The sequence below is a fragment of the Oreochromis aureus genome, linkage group 7 (assembly GCF_013358895.1).
Source record: "Oreochromis aureus strain Israel breed Guangdong linkage group 7, ZZ_aureus, whole genome shotgun sequence".
In the NCBI taxonomy this organism is placed as follows: Eukaryota; Metazoa; Chordata; class Actinopteri; order Cichliformes; family Cichlidae; genus Oreochromis; species Oreochromis aureus.
Window position 1 is genome coordinate 41,739,978 of NC_052948.1, and position 20,245 is coordinate 41,760,222.

Consider the following 20,245-nt stretch of genomic DNA (forward strand, 5'->3'; position numbering starts at 1 on the left):
CTCAACAGAAACTGGTGCTACACCAGAAATGCATGATGGTGCCCTTTTCCTTTGCAGGCCTCAGTCATCTGTTAGTACTCTCAGTTAAAATAAAAATAAATAAAAAGCTTGAGAATCACCTTTGTTAAAATTTAACTCACTTTTAAGGGCGTTTAGCAGGAAGAAAAACATGGGTAGGCTCTTCTAAACAGACCTAACTTAAAGTTAGTAATATCTGGTTTAATATTCGCCTAAAACTTTAGAACATGATGCATTACACGATCATGAATTTGGGTTTGATGATGCCCCGGATACCTATCACTCCTTCTTTCCATTGGAACTAAATACATGTGATTTTTCATCTTTGGCTCAGAATCATATACACTCTTAAAACTTGCAAGTGGTTAAATTATAAAAGAACTAATTTTATCTTGAACTCAATCAGGCTTTCAAAAACTGTGGTGGTGGGGTGTATGAGACGATGACAACCACAGAAAAGTTACCATTTGTTTATTAATAGTTGAACAAAGTTTTGTAAAGGAAACAGCCTTAAGGCAATGCAACTCAATGATATTTATAAATAAACATAGCAAACAATATAGTGGGTTTTGACACATGTATGATGGGCAGATGTGTAAATATACAATATAAATATAAAATGGTAAGGCAAAGAAAATCGGCAAGGACACATGCCAAACACAAAAATGTCAGTCTAAACTTTTAGGTAGATTTTTAAGTAAAGACAACTAAACAACGAATTTTACATGTTTTTAAACTTCCGGTTTGACGTAAGATCTGGCGTTGGCCAAGCGTTGTAGCCAATGAGACGGAGCTTCTATTTAAAAAAAAACAAATTTTATTTATAGCAAGGAGCGACATTAACATAAACTGCCATTTAAAGTACAAGAAAACCGAAAACAAATCATTGGGGGATACATAATAGCAAAACACCAAGTTTTTTTAAGTAAAATTTTTTACAACAGTCTTTGAATATTATGTAAGACTTCTACATTCAGTTTGAGCAAAAACAAGTTGAAATTAGTTAAAATATATTAGAAAAGGAAATAGGATAAGAGAAAGGATGCGCAGCTGACCTGAAAGATCGACGTCAGGGCTAAAAAGAAAAAAAACGGAATCTTGGTTGTCACGGCAACGTTGTGTATGAACGAGCGCGTGCCAAATGAGCGCGGAAATAGTTACAGGTCGGAGCACCTTTAGCTTACTTGTCTTCACTGGAAAACAATGGAAAGTGTGAAACAGCGAGCTATTTCAGTCAAAGAAGGCCTGAAGTACTAAAGCCGAGAGCGATGTCAAGTCATAACCTGCCACCAGTGCGCCATTTGCCGCACTGGACCAGAGTAGGACGCCTGGAGAAACCTTGCTCGCTACGACGTTTACCGGCTAACCCCGAACAGCTGCTCCCGCTACCTGTTATCAAGCCAGCGGGCAGAGCAGCGGCAGAGACGTCCTGTCAGAGCGGCAGCACGGACCTCCGGGTCGCTTCACTGCAAAGAAACGTCCAGTTCCTGCAGGAACAGCACAATGAAACACTGAAGAAGCTCCACGCAGAGATAGAGCACCTCAGACGGGAGAATAAAGGTGAATAAACGCAATCCATTCATAACTCTTGTATGTGTAAATTAATTATTTGTAAAGGCATAGAAGTCAGTGAACAGGAGTCCTGCTATAGGTCTTTTTAAAAGAGTAAAAGCAGAATGCTTTGTGGAATGAATGAAGTAAACAAAAGTAAGTTTTCACATGCCTTTAATTAATGCTCTGATTTGGCCTTTCTGAGACTTTTTCATAGTGGATGGTTAGACAGATAGAGCACTGAATTATTCCCTGTGGGGAATTTTGCATGGTTGTGGCATTCATAAAGAAACCAGCCTATTTCATGGCTCAAAAGTCAAATAATTATCCAAAGAATTCACAGAGGTGATGTCAGTGACTCCTTTCTCCTTATAAGGTGCTTGCAAGACAAGGTCAGGCTAGGTATGGTGGTCGCATAGCAACTCCAGGGTTTGGTTCTAATGGTTTCTCAGTGGGAGGTGGACAGATATCCGGTGTCACTTTGCAAAGCGAGCCGCATGCTGTTCCATATAACAACATGTCACCACCCACCAGGAGACTCCCGGGTCATCCGTTGTTGCATCCTTGCAGCAGCAAGGCCTGTTTTGACACGTGGGTTGCTTACTGGTTTAAGCCCGCCTGTAGTGTACAGTACATTAAAGTTCTGTTGTTGTGGATGTTGCAGAGTTGAAGTATAAGCTGATAATGGAGCCTCATAACTCAAGTAGAAAAGGTAACATGTCTCAAGCACATGTAATGACTTACAAGGTTTTCATTTAGGTGAATTTCAATGTGCTACCTAAACTTAATGTCTGATCCTTCTTCTTCTACGAGTTGCACACAGTCGACGAGACTTTAGACCACCCACTCAGGGCAGTGAAGCCCATACAGTACTGTATGTGGAGGAGCCACTGCAGGACACGAGGCCCTTGCAGGACCAGGGTCTAGGGTGAGTGGTGGTCCTTTTTCAGCTACTTATCTAGCTCAGTATTTACAAAGTGTGGTTATATTTCATAAATTATCTTAGCCCACTTTACAGAAAAACAAGATGTCAGATGTCTCATATTAGGAACTGGTGTAGGTACACAAGTATTATGGTGCATGTTAAATTAACACTAACAACAGCAATCACATGGACAACATGTGAGGATATGAACGTGAAGCATGTTAAGAAGCAAAAGCCTGTATGTAATTAGTTATTTGTTGGTCTAATCTGCAGTCTGAGCCCTTTGATTTCTGGAATGTGTGCCTTCTTACACGTCTATAAACTCTTTGACCTGTTAGTACCAGGTTGGATCCCTTTTGCCTTCAGAATTGCTTCGATTCTCAGTGGTATAGATTCAACAAGGTGCTGAAAACATTTCTCAGAGATTTTTGGTCCATATGGACATAAAAGCATCTGTGATGTGAATCCGTGTTCCACCACATCCCTATAGTGCTCAACTGGCTTTTGATCTGGTGACTGTGGAGGCCATTTGAATACAGGAATTCACAGTCAGGTTCAAGAAACCAGTTTAAAATGATCTGAGCTTTGAGACATCATGCATTATCCTGCTGGAAGCAAACTGGACCACTGAATTGAACCTAGTCCCCTGTCTGTCAGGGGGGTGGTGGTGGGGTAACAACCAGGTATTCTCAACCTAAACTGCCTTATACAGGTTGTACATTGCCCTCATTGACATTATCTCATTGACTTGTAGTAGCATTGGAGCATGCACTGAAATTCTGGATTCAGCCAGGCAGGACCATGGCACGGAGGCCAATGGGCGCCTCATCACTTCACTGCAGCCTCTCCGAATTCACAGCAGTTCCTCCCATCACCCGCGGGCCCCCACACTTCAGGAGTGTGAGGTCATCATCCGACAGCTTTATAATGCTAACAGCTTACAGTCTCAGGAGGTAAGTGCCTGCAGAACAACGCTTACCTATGCGGTGTTTTAGTAGCTCAGTACGTTGTGGCTTATAAAATAGTTACTTGAAGTACAATCATGTGTCATCTAGATCATGCATGTGAAGGCACTGCTCAAAGACATTGTTTCAAGCAAGAAAATCACCCCAGAAAACTACATCATGGCTAAGGTCTACCTTTCAGATGGAACTCGGTGAAGTGGTGTTATCATTTTCATCATCAGCAACATACATAAGCCTTCAAAGCAGCAACATTATGATAACAGTTTCTATTTTTCTTTGTGTGTTTCAGCGGGTCTTTAGAAGAAAACAAATTACCAAAACTTGGCCTTCAGTCATTCCCAGAAAAACAGTATGTAAATTTGTCTGATTTTGTATTCTGTCACAGTGCACACAACAGATTCCTCAAAGCCCTGCTGTGCTACTTTTCACAAAACTTGGTTGCATAATAGCCCAGAGCTGCCTTTTGCAAGAGAGATCGAGGTTTCTGAGTCAAAAAGAAAAAAAAAAGCCAAGCTTGTTAGTCACCCCGAGTAAATCCACATATCCTTTCCCAGGTATGGACCATCTCAGTCTGGGGTTGTCTTCCCCGCCCTCAAACAGAGCCTCGGCTCCAACGTTGCAGAAAGACAGAAGAGGTCCCGTGCTGTGCAGAGAGACCGTTTGAGAAGGGCTGTTCAGTGACAGGAACACAAATACCAGAGCATATTTCCGTGGTATGTAATGAAATAAAGCATTTCTGATGATGATGTTTTATGATGTCATAAAGTTGAGCAGGATAGAGTGGTCGCAGCAGGAATCGCAAAACACTTAATCAATGATGACTACCTCTCCCAAGTAAGCCTTGCCAGTGTGAAGCAGCATGCTATACGGCAGCACCTCCCTTAAGTGGAATGCAACCATCATTAACACACCTGTGTGCTTCCTGTCACGGCATGTCAAAATGTCTGCTGTTCAGGAAAAAAAACAAACAATACAGACGCATCACGTTTATTGACAATTACTGCTCATAATGATGTGTAATATGGACAGAAAACACAAATAATGCTCTATAAGGCCTGGATCTTTTAGTTTTGCACACAGCAGAAGGACTGATTTCAACTTTTCACTGGGAATAATTCATGTATTCTGTTTGTTTTTTCAACCACTGAGTTTCAGGACATTTGTGGCTTGTTTTCACTTCACAAAAAAGCAAGCATAAAAGCACACTTTTTTTCATAAAACCACTTTTTTTTTGTCATTCAGTGTGCTAAGGAGCAGTGTAATGATTTTCACTGGTCCAGCATTAGTATTTAAGCATTTACACTTTGTGTTCAAGCATAAGGATGAAAGGGCATAAATGTCCTCTGCACAAAACAATGCTGTTCCTTTATATTTTTCCCTTTGCGCCTGACTCTTCGGGATACTGTTCCTTTTAGTGGGCTAATCGTGTGGAGAGTTATTTGCATGCTGAGTGTTGTATTTCAGATATTATGACACAAAATAGGCAACAGGTGATCCTACCTTATATAAATGTACTATTGTTATGTTAGCACTGGTTTCTAAGGTCGTACACCACTGCAAACACTGGGTTTGTCAGTTTAAGAGAAGTGAAATGTCACTTAGGTTTTGATCGCTACAGATTTGCCAAAGTGTGCCAAAGTGTGCGATAATTAGATATATTAAGAAATGTATTTAAAGCTTTGATTCATTTGTTTAGGTGGAGCATTACTTGTGTTTAATTAAGCCCAACCGCGGTCCTGTTTACATGGTTTATGAGTCATTTTCTGCTTCACAGGCTACATTTCCCTTTATTCCTTCTCTTTAGAAGAACCCTCACCAGCTCCTTTAGTTGCTGATTCATCCATAACATCTATATTGGACATGTATTTACAGTATAAACACTGCATAAAGTTGAACAGAATAAAATAAACAAGCCGTGGCGTGTCTTTTTATTGAACCTGCTTGTCATATGAACGCTTCACTGAAAACGAGGAAGTTAAAATAACCAAAAGCAGAATTGGCCACTTGACAGGCCTGGCTACAGCAACGTTGTCAGTTGCACTAGATTAGGCCGTGGTCTCGTATTAACTCTTCACTAACTGAATGAAAAAATAATTAGTGAGAACAAAAAAGTTTAGAAAGTTAAGGTAAGACTATGAGCACGAAGTTGTCACAGGTAATGCAATGTGATATTGTAAGAAACAAGAGATAATTGTGGCTTCTTAAAGTTTTAGAAATGCTATGGGGAAGTGGCTCATTTAAAAACATTTGAACCAAAGCAACAACAAACTGAAACATGAGGAAGTAATGAAGCGGGTGAAAATGCTTTATCTGAAGCCTTTATTGTGAACCTGGTGTACCTGTAGAAATCTAGAAGTATTTCTAGAAATGTAGAATATCTATGGATATCTATCTATTTGTGTCCATTTAGTAGCATGTAAACAGGTTTACCTTTACAGAAACCTGACTGCATATTCTGGGAAACCAGGCTGAGAGGTGAAAGGTGACTCATGCCATGGAGGCTGTAACAGTGAGTCGCTCATCTATATAAACCCTTACACTGGTCTAAAAATGCACTGACTCTTTAACAGCAGCATCTCGTGCCATATTTACCAGTCTGCTGCTTGTCTGTCGTTAGTCTTCACATCAAAGCATGCTCAACTTTGAACTGAATGCCAGTGACAACAATCAGGAACGTGGTAGGATGTTAAAATAAAATATAGTAGAGGCTAAGTATTTCAAAAGTGAAGGCTGGGAGGGGGTTCGCCCACTGCCAGAAACTGCATGGATAGAGAATACAGGTATTTTATCATATATGGTAAAAACTTAACATGATCTTGTTCCTGAATGCCTGTCTGTGTGACCCTGGGCAGGATTTGTCAAGGTAATCTGTGTGTTTGTGTTCTGGTACATGAGAGCAAGGTTGCACCTCTGCTCAACAGCTTTAGTATCTATGATTTATTCGAAGTTAAAATAAAATAAAAAGCTTTTTTTAAGCAAAATTTACAGTCTCAGAGAAACTGACCTTTCCAACACAGGTCTTATCCTGCACCATGTGAATATCCTCTTCAAAACGTGATTTAGATTATAATTAACTGCAGTTTGCATCACTACACTGGAATTCCTGTCACTGTCTCACAGGATACATCACCATGAAAATAATAAATATAAGTTTAGTGCACAAAGAAAAGAGCTGGAGAAAGACGCTGTGTGAAAGAGATAAAGGCACAGAAGGGTAGTGAGGGGTTGAAGATGGTTTGTAAAATGTGTAAGTTTCTTATGAAGTCTTAAGTGTTAAGTCTTAAGTGGGGGAAGGGGAATTTATTTGCAGACTAACGGCCTTTACACACAATCTGACTGGCTGAAATAAAACTGTGCCGATGCTCTCTGCAGTGTCTTAGGTTGCGTCTTCTGCAGCCGAAAAATGAGCTGGGTGGAGAGGGGGCCTCTCCAGCCATAATTACTTTTCTTTTGTTGCGCCTGTGCAAAGAACAAGATCACAGGTTTTGTTCACTAGTTCCTTGTGCAACAACTCATCGACCACCGATTAGGTCAAGGGTGGTTGTGTCATCTGTGCATTTAATCTTCAGACTCCAGGGCATCGAGACTGAGCTAAAGGGAGCATCCATTCAAGGTTACTGTGTTGATGTGAGTTTAACAGAGGCTAAAAGTTTTCTAAGCTATTGCAAAACCAGTTACAGGTGGGCTTTTGGGTTGAAGAACCAGCTTTTCTAGGCTTTTCTGCGTGTGTGCTGGCCTGAAGTTATCCATTTTGGTATGGTGGGTTTTTGTAGCAGCTGGTACTTAAGAGAGCACTTGAAGGACTGTAGAACTGCTGCTTAGGTGGTCAAAAATTCACGTTTCATTACGTTTGGACCTGTAGTATCGCTTAACCTTAACCTGCCATACAGACAGACAACAGAATCTATTGATAATGGGATGATGGCAGGCATTGCCTTTTGCATACATCCACTAGATGGTGATGTTTGTGAAGAAACCTTCAGTGTGCATCTACATACAAGGTTAGACAGCAGGTCAGACAACGATACTGTATGTCTCACCCTGCAAAATCCCACAAAGCCAATCTCTTAAATGAAAAGTTGCCCTAGTTAGAAGCCAGTATGGTTCATGCATATAATATCAGCCTTTTTACCCATAATTCTAAGTAAATTAGTCTGTTTTTTGTTTCTCTTTCCAATTAGTTGCATCACTGCATCTTTGTGGAAATGTGGGAGTTGGCAGGCTTTAGCCATTAAGTCTCGGTGGGTGCAAATCTATTAACATTCAGACAGTGTTTCAGTGATGAGAGCTGTTCTGTGCCAGCTGTAGCCTCATGAGGCACGGCCACTGAAAGCTCAGTCACCACAGGGACAGAGCTACTTCTTTACAGATCCTGCTTTTATCACTGAGTAAAACTTGTTCTGCTTGGCTGAATGGCTTGCCGCACTCTGCTTGTGTTCTCAGATGCATTCTTTCGCTTAGATTGCATTCTTCTTCTTCAGAGACACTGCCCCTTGCATTTAAATACGCTCTCTCTCTTTCTCTCAGTCTCTCTCTCTCTCGCAGCATATTCTGTTTTGGGTTGGGTCATTTTGGGTGAGCTCCAAATCGATTTTTCACAGTTCTTTGCCAGATAATACTTATTATGAGAATGAATGAAGGGGAAGTTAAATAACACAAGGAAATGAAAATAGGGAAATAAGTACAATTTTTTACTGGTGGTATGAATTAGTTGTTGACTGAGCAAATATACTGTACCTATGGGCTGCGGTTATGTGGCTAAAAAAGTATATTAAAAACACACGAGCTGACCACTGACTTAAAGGCACAGAACACAAAAACATCCGAGACAATCACTAAACACAGTACTAACATAAGAACACGTTGTTCGGCAGACATCTGACCTTTTTTTATTCAGAACTGTAGCTTATTCTATCTGTCAATCATTTTATAGAATAATGTTTTCCATTTCTAGAAAAAAAAGCTCAATTTTGATGCTTCTCTTCACACACCTACATAACTACCTGTCAAAAGTACATATATTAGCACTGTCTACTCCACAGTATCTACTTCAAAGCTGCAATGGATCGCAAAATATGCTCCACTGTTGTAGGGTAAAAGTAGTAGTTAAATTAGCCTAGCTTTAACAGAACCAGCTATGACTGTGAAACACTGCCTACACATATTTCCAATTAAGAATCAACTAATGACAGTGCAGGGATATAAACAGAAATAACACCTCGCTCTCATACACATATAGTATGTTACAGCAGCTTTTAACATCAATGTTGCCTACTTAAGACCTGACTGCTTAGCCTCTGCTCTATTGGTTTAGCATTTATTTGAGGTTTTTAACCACTCTTTAACCTGATTTAAACTGTGGTATTATAGTTTTGAGTCACACGGTGAATCCCTTTTAAGTTTTGAAAAGCAAACATCCAATTAAATTACTACGTCAAAGCAGGAACACGGAGTAAAAAATACACTTGTATCTCGACATGCTCCATATTGCTATATGCACTATATTCCCGACACGATGGAACAGCTACTTCTATCAGCAGAATGCTTCACTGAGAAATGACTGACACCTACTCTCGCAGAGCTAGGGGCTGTCCGTGGCTTCGCCAAACGCCCACCTCCTTCCTTCACTTCTCCCCCCCTCCCCTCTCTCTCGCTCCTGCCGTCAGTGACGCGCTGATAGAAAGCGGGACCTGCCCTCCCGTCGCCATTTTTCGACCTCAGTACTTCTGGTAGCCTGTGCTAGTGGGGACGAGCGGAAATAAGGGAAAGTATAAAATATAGCAATCGTTAAGCCGAGATCCCTCGTGAGCGGTCGGGGATGCACGCGACAGCTCCTGTAAACGGTCGTGGCTCCTGAGATGCACGCACAGGAGACGAGCCGCTGCCCTGAAATCATTTTTTTGTGTGAAGACGTGTTGCGAGCCGCCATTTTTCTGCTGTGTTGCCTCAAAAGTCTGCTCCGACTCGAGAAAGGGGATTCGAAAACGCGTTTCCATGAAGTGTGTCTCGCCGTGAGCTCCGCAGGATTTCGGCTGATAGTTTCGTGACCTGCCGGGGACCTTTGTGCACAGATGAGGGATTATCGGATGTAAGAAAAAAGAAGAAGGGGGGAAAAGTGAGGCCACATTTTCCGCTCTCACAACTGACACTGACTGGAGGAGATACATTTATTAGAAGAGAAGATTTGGTGTTTTCTCGGAAGGCGGAACGAAAAGGGGAAGCTTCATTGATCGTTTGCTTCTCTGGCCCTCCGTCAATGGTAGCCTGTCGTAAGTTTGCTCGTTTTTCTTCTGTTTTTTGGCCCCCTTTTAACAACTGCTCGGCCGCAGACTGGGACAACAGTATGCTCCAGAGTTGGATCAAGTCACTGGCAGCCTGCATCTGAAAGGAGGGGAAAAAAAGAAAACAAAAACGCCAGGTTGTTTTTGTTTTTCTTAAACAGATTTTTTCGGTGCCTGAGGCGTTTTGTGAAGAAATCACTCGGAAACTCCTTCCAGAGCGACGAGTGCCCTGCCCTGAGTCTTCCAAATCCTACAGTTTGCTGTGATTGGCCAATTGGAACCACGCATACAGCTTTTAACTTATTGCCTAGCCAATCCTGTAGTATTTTCCTTTCTATTATTATTAATATTAATTTGTAAGCCCACATTAACTTATTTTTGAACAGAAATGTCAACTGCTCGATTTGATTCCTCTGATCGGTCCGCCTGGTATTTTGGACCCGTGTCACGACAGGAGGCACAGAATAGGTTACAAGGACAGAGACATGGCATGTTTCTTGTTCGAGACTCGTCGACCTGCCCCGGCGACTACGTACTGTCGGTGTCGGAAAACTCCAAAGTGTCCCACTATATCATCAACTCTTTGCCCAGCAAGAGGTTCAAAATAGGGGATCAAGAGTTCGACCACCTCCCAGCTCTCCTGGAGTTCTACAAAATCCATTACTTGGACACGACCACGCTGATAGAGCCAGCCCCCAGGTAGGGAGGTCACCCACCACGCCTCCTCTAGCACTTTACCATACTATTTTTATCAGAACTAACCCAGTTTCACTTGGTTATGTCATAAAATCAGCACTATTACCACACATCTAGTTTGCTTGTTTGTTTGTTTGGGGGTTTTGTTTTTTCTTTGAAGTGTTGGTACCACTGGAAAAATAAACCTCACTCAGGATTTGTGTGGTTTTATAGCCAAACCTGATACCACATTTTGGTAATTGAGGAGTTAGGTAATCATGTTTATAAAGGATTTTATTCAACAAATAATGCAGTTTTGTTGTATTCTAGGCTTCACAGTGATGACTTTTAAGGATAACCAATTAACATTTACTTAATTTCGTCATTATTTTTAATTTTCTAAGGTATTCAAGTACACCGAGTCCTCCTGTCCAGCCCATGGTTGGAGCAGAGGAGAATCTGGAGTATGTGCGGACTCTATACGACTTCACCGGCAGCGATGCTGAGGACCTTCCCTTCAAGAAGGGGGAGATCCTTATCATCCTGGAAAAACCGGAGGAGCAGTGGTGGAGCGCCAAGAATAAAGATGGACGTGCTGGGATGATCCCTGTGCCCTACGTAGAGAAAGTGGTACGACCTTCACCCCACCCTGGCCAACCTTCTCATGGATCGCGAAACTCCAACAGCTATGGGATCCCTGAGCCCTCCAATGCTCTTGCTCATGCCTATGCCCAACCCCAGACGCCTTCTCCAATGCCCAACGCACCTGGAGCAGTTATCGCTCCGCTACCGTCCATGCAGAACGGCCCTGTCATGGCGAAAGCCATCCAGAAACGAGTGCCCTGTGCCTACGACAAGACTGCTCTTGCTCTAGAGGTATTGTATTTATTTGATCTTACCTGTTTTATTTCTTTGTTTTTGTTTTTTTCTAGGGGATCAGTGTAATTTCATCATGTTTTAATGCACTGCTCATTTTTATAAAGGATGGATATTGTAATTAAATCGTTAACTTTTCATAAATCTGTTTAGCTGGACCTTTGATCTGTAATGCAACATCATGCAGTAAATTAATATGCCAGGTAAGGGCCTGGAGTACAACACGCTATAAGCTTCTTTGCCTAAAGCAGCAGTATTCCATCTTCAGTCATTTCTTAATTATTTTTCCATCTGCGCCCAAATAAATCAAAGATGTCTGTGTGCAGCTTAGACTTTTCTACACAAATTAGTTTATCATCTCAGTCAAGTTAAAACACTGAAAAAACTTGTGTTTTTACATTTTCACAACCTGACAGCTCTCTAGGAGCTGTCAGGTTACTTAAACATAGACAACAATCGCCAATCTCAAGAGGTAACTCTTATAAAAATTAGGTTGTGTGACCAAAGCTTGGAGAGGCTTCTGTGTAAAACTATCACTTCTTTTTATACTAAAATTGCAAAATTAAGTAGTAGAGGGACCTGGGGAAACACCAGTCCCGCCTTCAGTTACCACAGTAGTTTTGCTGGGTTCAGTGTGAGAAAGTGTCTGCAGATAAGCTTCGCCTTTTCTGAGTCCTTTTGACATTCTAGCCTCTTGATGTGTGCTCACACTAAAAGACTAATAACCAAACTGTGGTTTTAGCATCTTGCTGCTTGCTCTTATCAGGCCCTTCCTGTTTGTTTGAATATAAAAAGTTATTATTACACCAGGAGACTATCTGTCTGGTCACAACTAGCTCTGGACACTGGCTGCACAAAGATGCTTTGGTTATGTGGTGCTGCTGTTCAGTCAGAATACATGAACCACATCTATTTTGTAGCCTTGGATAGTTAAAAAAAAAAAACAACAAAAAAATAAAACAACTTTTTGGCTTTGGATTGGACCAAAAGTCATGCAGATATGAGATGGGTGGTTTGAGAGAGCTTAATATGATTCTTAGAACGATGAATAATAAATGCAAAAAAGTTTGCAGATGTAAATTGGAGGGTGGGTGGGGACTCTAGTGAAACTCACCACAGCATTGTGGCTTTTGATTACTTGACTCTGCGACTGAAGCTTGCACTCAGTGCTGTCCATCTACCTGCTAACCTGGAAGCAGCTTTGACGAAAGCATTTCTCAGCAGTGTTGCCTTCCTCAGTGGTACGCTGTGGCTAATACAAATCTGCTCTGACTGTGGTGGCATGTTGAAACATGCAATGCAATGCTTAATATGTGCCTCAGAAATATAATGGGCCTCCAAAACACTCAGCTCCAGTAGCAGATTGAGCTGTAGTGGGTTTTTTTGTGTTTTTATTTTTTTAATTTATTTATTTTTTCACCCCAGGGGAAGGATGAGAATGCAAGCTATATTACAATAGCGCCACTTCCATTCACACTCATCAGTTTGACAGCAGTTATAGGTGTAAAATAGGGCGGCAGAGATGGATACAGTGAAGTACTTCCTCCCTGTGACTCTTTCTTGCACATAAATGAGTGTAAATTGAGAATATCAGCATCCTGCTAAAGATTAAGCAGTTTTGGGGGTTTTTTTGTTTTGTTGTTGTGTTGTTAAATAATCGACAGCTAATAGCAGTCACCTCAAAAAAATGTCCCTAACCTCATTTAGACTCAAACTGCGATGCTGGTTGAGTGCATAAGCAAGATGCATCAGCTGGCCAGTGTCTCTGCACCCTTCCAGGCCTGTTGTCGCCCATCTTTTGTTAGCACCGAAATGAGATTCCAGTTTCCATTTAATAAATGTTCATTTAACTTACTGTAATAGATAGAAGAGAGGAAGAGACGAGGCCAAGGGACGGCTGTAAAGAAAGATGGGTTGCACACGAATGAGCAGTCAAGAGTGAGCGTGTGAGAACTGAAACTTGAGGCGGGACTGTGTTTGCCGCTTACGTTTTCTCTGTGATCATTTGGTGTAGCAGTGAAGCAGCAGATGGAGCCACGGTTAGCAAGAGATGAAATATTAAAGTTAAATGTGTCTCTTCTCGGTACATGCATGATTCCCAAAAGTACATCTGAGATGATTATTGATGCAACAGTGCATTTGTTGGTGCCGGCTTAGATGCTCGTATAATGCTTGCTGGCTCGTGTCATTAGTGAAGTGAAGAGTACATTTTCTCTGTTTCTAAGAGATTCCCCAAGCTGGTCTGATGGACCTTCAGGTGAACAGCTTTAGATGTTTTCCCCGGAATCAGTATTAACTCATTTAATTTTTATTTATTTATTTTTTTAATAAACCACCAGAGTCTGGCAAAAAGCAAACTTTGGCCCCTGAAGGCACTAAAAAATGTTAACATGTGAGAATAAAAATAAACTTGACCTAACATTTTTTTAAATTATTATTATTAATCAGGGATTGATTTAAATCCGATTGGCATCCATTTTCCTTGTTGCTTGTTTTGTTTCCATTTCATTTTTTTATATTTTTGTTGTAAATGTCACAAAAACAAAATTTCCTGTGACACTGTTTTGATTCTGTTTCCCAACTTGGAATCGCCGACCCGTGTTCAGGGTGATATGGGTAATGCGTTCCCACGGTTCATCTTAGGTTAATGCCATTTCATGTTGTCATCGCAGGTTTTAGAAATTGCCACATCTATTTGCATTGGCAAGCTCCACCTAACTCCAAGTATTAGTTTATTTCAACTGGACATAAGTAACAATAAAGCCACAGGAGTTTTTGTTTCCCAACTCTTTCCTGCTGACGTGGAAGTACTGTTAATACCTGATGTTGCACAGTGCTACATTGCAAAGGTTGGATTGATTTCCACGGAGGAAAAAAAATAAAATAATGGTAGTTGCTGAAATCTGCATCATAGATAAAGTCTTTGACGTCAGTGCTTCCAACTTTAGGAACAGAAAGCTCATGGTCAGATACCTGTATCACCATTTTGCCACCGGTGCCAGTCTTCCTCAGAGTAAAGTAATGAAACTGTTCCAGATTCAGTGTTGCTGCATTCGTCACATTGTCCAGATTTGTTTCTTGGCACAGTCTTCTCTCTAGCGTGGATAGTGATAGCTCTTGTACCTGCTTAAAGATGGGCAGCACTTGAATGGTTCAGTAGGTTCACTCTGCAGAGTCCTGATTTGAATTCTCTTAACTGAGCTTCATTTAAGGAATCTGCATATTCAATCTAGGTTCTGTGTGTTTACGGTCCTCTAAAGACTTACAAATGTAGACATCCATAAGTTTTCTGAATGCATATATGGATACAACTTTAATTACTGCTAGTTAGTTCTCTGGGATACCTTCGCTACTTATGTCTCTTAAAATGTGAATACTGAGGGGAGGGCAGCATTCCTTAATCGAAAACCTCCTCCTGGTTATGCATTTCCTTGTTCATTTGCGTAATCTGCAGCCTTGCTTTTTCTATTTTGTAATTCCTGACAAGTTTGGTTTGCAATTTGACTAAACCCCAAATCACCATTCGCCTGTCAACAAAGCTTTGCTGTTCACAGCTGTCAGTGTATGCCACCTTTCAGCCTCTGATTGATACGCAGTATACGATCACAGACTCCGGCTATTAATGTGCGTCATAACTTTGAATGAACTGACGCAGCTTAAAAAGCTTTATTTACTTTTTCTGCTGTACTTTTACAATTACACAACTCCATAACTTCAAGTCATAAATGGTGATTCCCACAAGAGTGTTTCCTCTCGGTTGGGTCTGTCTTTATTTTTTTATTTATTTATTTTTAATCTGGAAGCTCTTAGAATTCCAGATTTGTATATCATCTGTTTCAATGTATCCACATTTTCAAAGTCTTTGGTTTTTAAATATACTGTGTAGTATGCTGCAAAAAGCTCGGCCTAAATGGATATGATGCTGTAGAAGTTCAAGACAAAGTTGAGCACCCAGAATTTTAAGTATCTACACTTAAGTGTTCACCAGAGTGTTCAATATAGTTGGTTAATTGAAAAAAGGAAGGCATCAAAAACTTTCACTAGCTAAAGCTGTGTTTCCACTGTTATTTTTGGCTTCTAATTTGCCTTCATTGAATGCACAGAATCTTTAATTTTGTGGCGTGGCTATTTTAGATCGTGAAGTTCAGGATATAGAAGCTGCGACTGGACATACAGGCAGATAAAATCAAGTTATACCTTCAATATGTTATGTTTTTAGGTTTTTTTTTTTTCCCCCCCCCTCTTAGTAGCTTATTGGTAGTTAATTCTTGCTCTTTTTTAAAAAAAATATTCAATATACTTAAAACATCCATTCTTAAATAACAAGGCTTTTTCTGGCTGAAGATTTATATCTACTTGACATAAGGCAACGTTTAACACCTAAATTTAATCCTTATGAAGTTCTCAACGTACAAACCTGACCTTTTCTGACTTTTTGACAGATCTCACTAATACTTTTTATGACTGCATACATCATATACTTGTCATTCAAGAGTGGCATCGTTGTAGTTCCAAAGTCCAGGACAGGATGTCTTTGAAGCTTCATTCAAATTGATGCCACACTGGTGTGCCCTCACATCATATTTTCAGTCGTGGTTTTCATGATGGACTTTTTCCCCCTCCTAATCCTGATAAAGAACATATGGCTTTAACAGATTGGGGTCACGCGGAGTGTCACAAACCATCTGAGCGACAGCTCGGCGCTCTTCTGTCATCTTTTAACCTGCGGTGTAATGTGACAGTGGAGATCCAACAGTCTGGGTTTTATTTTAGAAAGCGTGTATTAATAAATCAGACTGGATGTTCTGTAACCTCAAAGGGTTTATTGTTGTAGTTTGGAAGAGGCTTTAAAACAAACATCAGCCACTTGTCGTAAGGATTTAGTTTTTTTAATTGGGCCTATGACTGACTACTGTAAGACATGGGTTGTAGTTTTGTTTTACAAGTTTCTGACTAAATTGCTTAAATGGCACAAAACAACTCCCCAATACTGCATTGTGCTGAATATCTTATATGTAATTAGGTTAGACTTTGACACCAGTTCTCCTGTAACTCTGCTTCCTTTCCTCCTTTTCTCAGGTTGGTGACATTGTCAAGGTTACGCGGATGAACATCAGCGGTCAGTGGGAGGGAGAGGTGAACGGACGGAGGGGTCTCTTTCCATTCACCCATGTCAAAATCATAGACCCCCAGAATCCGGAGGAGAGTGACTGACCTAGGCGTTCAGCTGAAGCCTCTTTCCCGTATCGCCGAGTACCCGAATCTGCTGGCTGTCTCCATCTTTTCCTGCCAGTCTCACGGTTATGTGCTTGCCTGCTTGGGGCTGTACCATGATAGCGACCCCCCCCCCCTTTCCTGTTGTTGTTGCCAGCCATTGCAAGGCTTTCTGACTGTTTACAGCTTTGGACATTAGATCCAAACTAAAACCTGACCCCACTTTTCCCAGGTCCCTTTTCCCTTATCTTTGTTCCAGGCTGGGTGGCATTTTTGCATTAGTGTTCTTTTCATTTCCAGATCACTGGGCATCAGACTGTGTGTGTGGGTATGTATGTTTTTGTGTACGTGTGTGTCCACAATGGATAGTTAGCATATTACATCACGTCTTTAAAAAAAAAAAGAAAGGAAAAAAAGTGAAAAAAAAGTTTTCTCTTAATATTTGTTATGTTTGACGTCTTTGGGACTTTCAGAAGTGTTGATGTGTGCTTGTTTTGTTGATGTGAGGATATTTGTATGAAATAGGGAAAGAAAGAATTATCCCTATGGACTTGGGAGAGCACTGAGGCAATGAGGAGCTAACCAGCCAGTCATGTTATTTCTCCAAACAATCAAGTCACTGTTGTACCTTAACCATTGCACAAGCACACACTTGTACACATTGGCCATGAGTTGTTCAGGTAGACAGATTTTTGTGTGCGTGTGTGTTACAGATTAGGAGGAAGTAGAAAGAGATGGGGTGTGTGGAGGATTTGAGTTGGAACATGGCACGGTAGATCTCATTATCCCATCCCATCCCATCCATTCTACACCCTGACTGGCTGATAGCTTATTTATCTTATGTTACTAAGACATGAACGGCCATGTGACTTCATTATAATTGTTGCTATTTTCTAAATCATTGTCCAATGATTAATTTTAACCTTGCATCTCCACGTCGGCGCCTCTTTACTTGCTTGGAGATCATTGAAGACTAAAAGACACATTTTAGATTATTTGCATTAAGAGTGCCAAGCTTTGAGCAGGGTTTCTAAAAGCCAAATAGCAACAGCCCTGGCCAGCACTTTCCGCAAGCATCTGACTACAAGGCTAAACATACTAAAAACATAGTGTCCCCACAGTGTGGGCATGAGGACTTGAAGCCTTTCCACTGAGATGAAGAACTGAGTTTTTCAGTGGTGTAGGTCAGGGAAGGGGGAATGTCTGAGCAAGCCAATGAGATCCCATCAATGCCTTTTCAAAGTAAGACAAGTCTTACTTCTAGCACATGCAATTCCATCTCTGACCCTTTAGTTTTTATTGTGATGATACTCCTGTCAATGTAGGATTTTTATTATCTTTTTTCAACCAGCTTTATTCCTAGAGTATTTTTGGTCTGCGCACAAATAATTTTTCTCCTTCATGCTGAGTAGTGGAAAGAATCTCATCACACTGCCGCAGCAGATTCTGTCGAGCCGAGGATTAAACAGATGTGCAAATGGTGCAGAACTCCAGGTCTGTGCAGTAAAACTGATCAATCCCATCCCTGCCCATCCTACCCCCTTTCTGTCGCTTCTTTTAGCGCTTTGTTAAAAAAAAAAGGAAAAGGAAAAAATTATTGCTCAGCCATCGACTCAGAATTCTTTTAGTTGTATCCCTGTTTTCCTTTTCGGTGGTTTCGTAGTAAGCTATGAAATCAGGTTTGTTTTTTTTTTAATGAGTGATGTTATTAAAAGTAACCAAGGGTGACATTTTAAAAAGGGAAAACAAATAAATGCCTGCTGGTTGCCTCTGTGCATGACCTCTTGACCAGGGAGATCATTTGTTTTGTTTTGGGGTTTTTTTTTTTTTTTTTTTTCCCTCGCCAAATGCTGCTTGATGTCATTAAATTCCTCATTAAATAAAAGTTTCTCTTTTAATCCCACCTGCCGTGTACAGACGCACCGGGTTGGGGTTTTCCTTGTCAAGCTTAATGAAATCTTACTAATTAAGCAATACACTCTGATTATTTCCCTTTGCTTTTTCCTCATGCTTCTGAGTTATTTTGTAATGGCATTAACAGTATTACTGTGCTGTCTTCACATATTTTAGGAAAGCTTGTCTTTTACTTAAAAAAATTGAAAGATTGTGCCTTTTATTTTCTTATACCATTTACATGTGTTAATATTTCCCATGGTTAACACCTGTGCTGGTAAAGGCCCTTTATGTACATAACAAGTAAATAAAAATGTTTACTTCTTTAAGTATGCCCTCTGATTCTGTCATCGTGTTAACACAGATGGTTGGGTGTGACGCGTGTTGGCTGCGGCTCGACATTAACAGTTGTGCATGTAGAGCGCAGGACAGTTGCTCTGTTCTTCTTTTTTTTTTTTTTTTTGACAGTTCCAGTTTTGATTCTCCCCGTGCCCAGGAGAAAGGAAGCAATTAATGAATTTTAATGAAGTGCTAATAAAAGACAGTCAGCTGACCCGCAGATGGGGGAATGGAAAAGTTTTCAAGGGCAATGTTTCTGGTGGTCATGCTCTGTTTGTTCAGCACTTTGCAAACCAGGTACTGAGCGGTGTAAATCAGCAGGTCCCCCCAATATTTATACTTTGTATGTGCTATTATGACTTCTGTAACAAGGTCTCTGCTGACAGTGTTGTGAGAAATGAGTGCCCTGCTGTCTCTGAGATGACCCTTTCTGCTGCTGGGGGACAGTACTGCTGCTGATGCGCTTGGCTAAATGTGCACTAAAATGATGCCTGCCACTGACTAGGACAGGTCAATGGGACTGTATTGATGCTAATAACTTGGCTTGAGCCTACAGACTGTTGCTCGTGTTAGTTTTGTTTATGCAAATCATTACTGCTCTTAACATAGTATCAGGTTTTATTTTTTATCTGAACAAAACCCAGACATTTTGGCACGCTAATATTTAATGTATCGTGACGCATATTCAGAAAAGTGGATATTGTTGCGGTGACCTATACACAGATACAATAACCAGCTCTCATCTTGCATGGAAAGTCCACACCCTAAAACATGAATGCTGATGTGCAAAGGACACCGGCGAATATATGTACAAGTATTGAGTGCAGCGGTCTTCATGCAATTTTGTGAAACTGGCATGTTGTCCATAAAACACTAGCCGTTTTACTAGTGACCCCATTGAACTGTCCTGTTTGCAGAGTGATGCTTTTTAGCCTTGATTTTTTTTGCATTTTGAACATTGCGTCAAGTGACTCGAGGGGCAATATGGATGCAAGCAGCATTGCGCAAACCCATAGACCTGGCACTACTAGTTTTTAATAAAAGCTGTTATTGTGAGAGAAGGTCTGAGGCGTACTCCTGACCAAATTTTAAATGGGGCGACTCGAGTGGATGAATATTTGTGAAAATATTTTTCATTTTGTTGTGCTGTACCTAGTATTGTCAAGTGATCTAGACTTGCTATAACAGAAACCATCAAAAGCAGCATTTCTTTGACACTTAGTGGATATTAATGAAAGCGTACGGACAAATATGTATCCATATAAGGTGGTTTGAATTTGCACATTGATTCTCTTTGTCGTTTTTCTCTGGATCCCTTGTACCTCATGCGTGGGTTAAGTTGCCATTAAAGCCAATCAATGTATTCCTCTGCACTGTGTAAGGCACAGACCACAGCGAAAACGGCCATAATGAATCAAACCTGGCCGATGCTGACCTCTCTTCGGGGCACAGTGTGCGTTAGTGAGGGTTTAAATAGATGTGCAGCAGGGTCGATAAAGGCCTTCCTA

General features: G+C 40.9%; 2 protein-coding genes across 6 annotated transcripts; both read left to right on the forward strand.

Moving 5' to 3' along the window:
* The first annotated feature begins 571 nt into the window (after nt 1-571).
* On the forward strand, nt 572-5,501 carry si:ch211-222n4.2 (uncharacterized protein LOC101885505 homolog). 5 transcript variants are annotated; one of them, XM_031758855.2, is made up of 8 exons: nt 575-1,578; nt 2,234-2,281; nt 2,383-2,497; nt 3,249-3,447; nt 3,550-3,650; nt 3,749-3,808; nt 4,014-4,172; nt 5,234-5,501. In XM_031758855.2, the coding sequence occupies exons 1-7, from the start codon at nt 1,287-1,289 to the stop codon at nt 4,138-4,140; spliced, it is 942 nt and encodes a 313-aa protein (XP_031614715.1). In that variant the 5' UTR covers nt 575-1,286; the 3' UTR covers nt 4,141-4,172; nt 5,234-5,501. The 5 variants fall into 5 exon arrangements, with proteins under 5 accessions (XP_031614716.1, XP_031614715.1, XP_039470388.1 ...); XM_039614454.1 differs by having other exon boundaries at nt 5,264-5,500; XM_039614455.1 differs by having other exon boundaries at nt 5,267-5,500.
* A 3,651-nt stretch (nt 5,502-9,152) lies between these two features.
* On the forward strand, nt 9,153-18,727 carry crkl (v-crk avian sarcoma virus CT10 oncogene homolog-like). Its single transcript, XM_031758788.2, has 3 exons — nt 9,153-10,439; nt 10,820-11,291; nt 16,371-18,727. The coding sequence occupies exons 1-3, from the start codon at nt 10,129-10,131 to the stop codon at nt 16,503-16,505; spliced, it is 918 nt and encodes a 305-aa protein (XP_031614648.1). The 5' UTR covers nt 9,153-10,128; the 3' UTR covers nt 16,506-18,727.
* Nucleotides 18,728-20,245: the final 1,518 nt, after the last annotated feature.